This window comes from Octodon degus, unplaced genomic scaffold, assembly GCF_000260255.1.
Source record: "Octodon degus isolate 3935 unplaced genomic scaffold, OctDeg1.0 scaffold00015, whole genome shotgun sequence".
NCBI lineage: Eukaryota > Metazoa > Chordata > Mammalia > Rodentia > Octodontidae > Octodon > Octodon degus.
Window position 1 is genome coordinate 23,235,891 of NW_004524591.1, and position 6,938 is coordinate 23,242,828.

General features: G+C 35.9%; 1 protein-coding gene across 1 annotated transcript in view; it reads right to left on the reverse strand.

Annotated features, from left to right (window-relative positions):
* Exoc4 (exocyst complex component 4) overlaps positions 1–6,938 on the reverse strand; it is a 951,164-nt gene that overhangs the window by 65,752 nt on the left and 878,474 nt on the right. Inside the window, exon 15 of the mRNA XM_004626539.3 lies at positions 2,367–2,508. Within this exon, the coding sequence (XP_004626596.1) occupies positions 2,367–2,508 (142 nt within the window). The remainder of the gene's footprint in view (positions 1–2,366; positions 2,509–6,938) is intronic.

Here is a 6,938-nt window from a genome sequence, read left to right on the forward strand (position 1 = left end):
TAATCTGAATGCTGAACCATGTTATAAGAGATGGAAATGTGAAAATTTAGAAGAAAGCAAACACATTTTGTGTTTTCAAGGTCAAGGAGAAATAATTCTGCATGTAGGAGTCTAAAATTCAGTCTGTTTTTCATTGTTCAGTCTGAAATTACTTTTGTTTTGTCTTTAGCCTAGTGTTGAAGGAGATACAGCAATGGGTCTTACAACACTGTACTATTTTTTATAGTTTTTTTTTAGGGAAGGTTTTACAGGGTGTTCAGGGTCTCACTACTAGATCAGACTCGCAGTGATCCGCCTGTTTACAGCCTCCCAAGAGTTGGGATTACAGGTGTGTGCTACCACACCCAGACTTAATTGCTGTCTCAGTGCACCCCGGGGGGGGGGCAGGGCTGGCATGGCAGGCCTGGGGATCAAACCCCTGGCCCCTGCACCTGCTTGCAGGTGCATTAATCCGCTGAGCTATTTGGCTGGCCAGCATTATTTTTTTATAAAGTTAATACATAATGGCTAAATATGTTCAGCATTGTAAGAATAGTATTGACAAGATGCACAAAAATAAAAAAGACAGAATAGAGGTTAAGGATTTAAAAGATTGTACTCAGACATGTTGAAAATATTGCACTTCGAATTAACTATAATATAAGTAGGCAATTCTGACTGTCAGACACTTCCTGCCACCATGTAATCAACAGCATAAATTCTAGGCATTGTGAGGGTAACTAATTCGGCGATTCCTTGTTTTTCTTTACAACCCAAGTAACAGGCATCAGAATATTACTTGGTGTTTTTTCCCCACCTCTTTCTGTTACATTTATCTATTCATAGAAAATACTCTATTTCACTATCAGTTTGAAAATAAATAGAAAACAAATCTAATATGTAGCATAAAACAAATAAGAAAATATAGCAAGAACTTTGATTTCAGGAGAGGTTAATGTAAGAAAATCAGAAATATTGTGGAGTAAAATAGATTCTAAGTCTTCAATGCAATGTATAAGCAATGAAGAAATAACTCATTGGGCAAGATAAGGAATGAAAAAGAGCTGTGGCACACAAAAGAAGTGACATCAATACTCCTGAAAGGCCTCTGACTGCTAACAGGACTCTAAACATATTCAAAGACTTCAATGTAGGCCAAAGACCTATTTACATTTTAAAAACAATCTGTAAAGGCTTCAAGTGAAAATATTTGCTACAACTTTAATAATGTTCTAAAGTAATACAGAAAAAAAATCTACTACCACTTTCTGATCCTGAAATTCTAAACTATATACCTGTCTACATTGCTGTGTAGATGTTTAATAAGCATCTCAATGTGAACATCTTGAAAACAGAATGTTTTGAATTCCACTCCTCCTGTCACTTCTCTTCAGTTTTTCCGACTCCAGTTAATGACTCTGGCACCTACACAGTTGTTCAATAGATATGGCTTGAATTTGCAGATCGATCCCACTATGTCATAGTATTACTTCAGTTATATTTATCTGAAATTATCTCTTTTTCTACTCATTGCTCCCAACACTAGAATGTTGCTCCATGGGAGCAGTGCCTTGAATGTTTTGTTCACTGCTATACTTCAAACTGTAGGACCCTCCTTGGTGCAGACAAGGCACTCATTATATATGTGTTGAATAAATGAATGAACAACTGGAGGCTTCTAGTTCTTCTTCCTCCCTTTCTATCTCTTCAATAATAGAAACCACTGAAGCTAATTAGAATATTCTACAATGTAGCAGAAGGAACACAGGCTAAGATTGTGGCATCTTCAGAACTATGCTTTTGGTTTTGTTTTCGCTATTATGCTTTCAAGTTTATTCCCTAGCTGAATCTGTGTTCTTGAAGTATTATTTAATCACTTCATCTGAGTTTTAAATTCCTTGAAGGAGAGGACTATGGTTCTAGTATCTATACATTCTTTTCTTAAATTTACTTTAGTAAAAACAACAGTGACAACGAAGTGTTTATAACTGCAAAGCTACCATATTTTGAGCACTTACTATGTGGCACATATTGTGCTAATTATTTATTTCATTTATAAAATTTCTCTAAGTTATGAATTCCCATTTGAAACATTTTTACTTTTATTAGTACATGTTTGCAGGACACAATTACATTCATGATAGGGAGTTGGTACATGTATATATCAATCATTACCATTTTTATGAAAATGAAATTAAGGGTTCATAATGCTACTTGGATGACCTCAGGCCATGTAGTCAGTCAATATGGATACTCAAATCCAGGTTATACTGGCTTCAAAGACCATGTCAACTCTGAATTATCACACAAAAAAGCAAGAGCTCAAATACTTAAAGAGTGCCTAAAAAACTGCTAAACATCACGTTTTGTGTTGGGCTGAGTCATACCTCACTTCCAGATGCAAGACCAGCAAGCAGCGGTCGGCCATATCCTGGAAGGACTTGGCAAGTTCACTGAGAGTCTGCATGATCTGCTCGGAGACAGGAGGCAGGTCCATGTTCACATGGCTTTCTTGAGCAGGAGAAAGCACTAGAAAAAGGGGTGAATACAAAACATCAATCATTTTACTAGATGCCTACTGATTTTTTGGGAATATATATTATTTTGTGGTATACATGGCTGTTTTTACCAAGTTTGCTAATGCTAGGGTTGGCAGTATTAGAAGTCCAAGACATGCTTGATACAATCTGTATTTGAATAAAAAAATATAGGAGCTCAGATAATTGTCTTGAATTATTTCATAGAATAATAGCAACATGACCTCAGAGTTGGAAGTGGCTTGTACTTGACCATATGTTCTATGTTTGGGTGAAGGTTTTTTTTTTTTTTTTTTTTTTAATACCTTCATTTTTTTTTTTTTTTTGCAGAATCGGGGATTGAACTCAGGCCCTTGAGCTTGCCAGGCAAGTGCTTATTCTACTGAGCCATCTCCCCAGCCCGAAGGTTTTTTTTTTTTTTTTTTTTAATACCTTCAAGTGTCTGTTTAGCTTCGGTTTGCTCACACAAATGTCTATGAAAGAAAATTAGTACCTTTTGAGACAGCCTTTTATACCTCTGAAATACCTGATTCTTCATAAGAAAGCAAGAATCTGTCTTCATTCACTTCTCATAATTGGCTTTGATTCTACCTAACTTTGGTCATTCTGTGTATCAGTACTTCATGTATTGAAGATACCTCTACTGGTCTCCTTGAAGTCTTCCCTGTGTATGGTAAATATTCTCAGTTCTTCAATTACTCTTCAAATAACTGGATTAGATAATTTTATAATTCTTCAAATGTATTTAACTAAACATTCTAATTATTCTATAACTCCCTTGGAATGCTTACAGAGGTGTTTGACAGGCCTAAAGACAACTTTTTCTAGATGTCTTACTATTTGCATTAAGGCATATCTCGGGATAGAAATGGTAGTATGCTATATTTAACTTTAACTCATATATATCTTACAGCCAACTAAATGTCCTAAGAAATTCTTTTTGGAAAATTGGATAGTTAACTTCTATATCTGTCTAAAATAATTTATGAAAATATTTTTATTAACATTTGAACATTTTCTTCCACAAAATACTGAACAGAAGAAAAAGGGAGTCTATTTGTTTGTCTAGAATTTTTTTTTAAATCTTTTTTTTGGAACTGGGGATTGAACTCAGGCCCTTGCGCTTGCCAGGGAAGTGCTTATTCCACTGAGCCATCTCCCCAGCCCAGTCTAGAATTTTTTTGATTTTTCAGCTCCTCAGAATTTCTCAACAATAAATTGGCAGTATCATTAAAATTTTTTAAAAGACATATTACACTGATACATGCATTCCCATGTTATAGCAGCATAATTCGTAATCTCTAAATCATGAAAGTGGTTTATATGTTCATCAACAAGTAAATGGATATAGAAACTGTGGTATTTACACACAGTGGAATACTTCTCTTTATGAAGAAGGATAAACGATTTGTTTGTAGGAAAATGTATATACTTTGAATCCATAATGTTGGGTGAAATCAGACATATAGTTTAAAATTATTACTTCTCTTACATGAGAAATCCAAAGTATAAATAAATCATAAGTAAAACAAAAGATGTACAACAGGAAACAGGAAGACAGGTCTTTGACAAATGGGAAGGGGACTAAGGGATGGAGGGAGTGGGGAGTGGAAGGGGACACAAAAAGAAATAAGATGTCTCTAGTACATGTACCAACTCCCCACAGCGAAGGTATTCATAATGCACTGCAAACATATACTAACAAACTTTTTTTAAAAGTTAAAAAAAATTATCTTAGTACTTCACATGCTAAGTACATGAGTTCTGTTTGTTTCTATCATTTATATTATGTGACCAAGAACTAATTACTTAAATTCTCTGTGCCTTAGTTCCTTTCATAAAATAATAGTACTTCTATCATGAGTGTGAATAGATTAATACCAGTGAAAGAGAACAACAGCACATAAAGTTTAAATTGAGTCTTAAGATTTATCTTGGTTACTCTTTTCTTGTTGCTGGGACAAATACCCAACACTCAAAATAAAGGAAGGAAAGGATTATTTAGCCCACAGTTCCTGAATGTTTCCGTCCATACTCAGCTGGCTCCAAGGCAGTGTGGCACATGGCAGAGAGCAGCCTCTCATGGAGGTGGCAAAGAGCAGAGAGCAAGGGGAGGAGTAACAGCAATAATGGCTACAGAGAGCCAGTCTGTCTCTCTGTCTCTCTTATGTTACATTCAGGTATTCACCCCAGGCTGGGGGTAGCACTCACATCCATAATCCCAGCAGTACTCACACTCATAATCCCAGCCTTGGATCATGAACTAATCACAAACTGCATCTCAATGACTGCATGAGGCTTTGGGGGGACAAATATACACAAACCATAACAAGATTAATTATAAAATATTTCAGTCTGGAAGTTCAATTTCCATTTGTCAGTATTGTACTCTCTCTCTCTCTCTCTCTCTCTCTCTCTCTCTCTCTCTCTCTCTGTCTCTCTCCCTCTCTTCCCCTGTCCCTCCCTCATTCTCTTCTTGTCGCCCTCTGAATACAGAATTGTTTGGAAGAAGGGCAGCAGAAGGGCTACTTTGACGTAGGACACATGGAATTTGATGAGGAGTCACTGATTAACTTGGAAAGTGGGCTTACTTTACAGGGTGGAGAGTCAACATCTGGTTGTAGCAGTACCTACACTCATGGTCTTTCAGTGCTCTATTTATTCCTAGACTTTTTCAAGGCCAGGAAAGGTCCCAGACACATAATCCTGATGTATAATTCATAAGGCTAAATTATCTTCTGTAGAGCCAGACCCTAATCAATTAAAATAATTATAATAAACACAAAATAGCCAATGTTGTTCAAAGAAGCTGATGTGTGAGCAGAGAGGGACTACAGCAATGTAGATTTTACATTATTATTAGCTTTGGTATCATCTTACGTGTTTACTAGCTCAATCTGCTAGCGGCAGATACAACACTGCATCCTCTCTGTGATGGCAACATTATTCATGTTATTTGATTACAAGGCAAGATCCCTGCCATCATAATGTATCATGTGGCAGGCTAGGTGAAAGCAATTATGAATAACATTGTTAAAATACTTGAAAGCATTTTAGGGCTTCTTAGTTTCTACATTCCTCTGTCTTTTGACATTATGGCAAGAAGAGTTACCTATGTATGTATAAATAGGAAGAGGCAGAAATCAGGACCAGAAATCTCAATCATGGTCTAAGGTCCAAAGTAATATTAATTGACCAAATTTTGTCTGGAGGATTCTGGGCAAAATATAACCAGAAACTAAAGTTACACTTTCTAATTGCAGGATAACATAATTTCATCATGTGGTAATTGGCACTGTCAAACTATGGGAAAAAAATCTTTGTAGTGTAAGTTAATGTCAAGCTGAGCTATAAAGTAAGAGCAATTTTGAGCAGTGACACACTGTATATTGCATTTGAATATAATCTATAGCAAAAATGTAAAATTTTATTAAGGCAATGGAAAAATTATGCCCCAAAGCTCTACTGAAAAGCTGGTTTGTAAATTCCTGAGGGCTGAGTGAAATTTATGAAGTTTTCTTAGTAAGAAAAAAATAGTAAAGAAATGCTGAGTACGGCAAACAAAGACGACACAAAACAATCAACTAACTTTTAAGTATCAGATGGAAATCCACAAAAAGGCAGTGTTGACAGATCTGTTTGGAGATTACAGCCAAGAAATTAAGTTAATGGACAGCCCTCCCACCATGATTGCAATACTGTTTTAGAGGCTAACCGATTTTATATGTATCTCAGGGATTGCTCCTCACATCAGAATGGTCACGTGTTGAGTTCTAAAAGACACTAGTTCTACATGAGGAAACTGAAACTTGTTCTCTCAAGCAGATAATACTTTTTAGTTTTGCAAAAACATAGTTATTCTAATTCATTTCTCTATTCTAGATTCTGCAAAGTGTATTGTTTAAATTTTCAGTCTTGTTTGTAGCTAGAGTGGCCATGTGACAGTCTGGTCAGTGACCTCCTAAGTAGTCTTCTGTGACCATTGGGAAATTTTTCCTTTTCCTGATAGAAGAGAGCTGAGGTTGGTGCCCGATCTCTTAACCTTTGCCCTTCCCCTACCTCCCTTTTTCCTAAAGATCAGGAATCAGAGAGGTATTAGTTTGATTGCTGGATGACTGAGCAACATCAGCAACTGTTTGCTTTCAGCCTCCTTATTCTAATAAGAAAAATACTTCTTTAAAACCACTATAGATTAAATAATAATAATAATAACAATAATAATAAAATTTTTCTGCCAAATAAAATGCTGTCAGCCTCTGCAAATGTAAATTCTAGTGTCATATTTGAAGATTAAAATGTTTCTTTTTTCTTTTTTTTGCGGAACCGGGGATTGAACTCAGGCCTTTGTGCTTGCCAGGGAAGCGCTTATTCCACTGAGCCATCTCCCCGGCCCCAATAAGGAATTTTTTTTTTTTTTTTTTT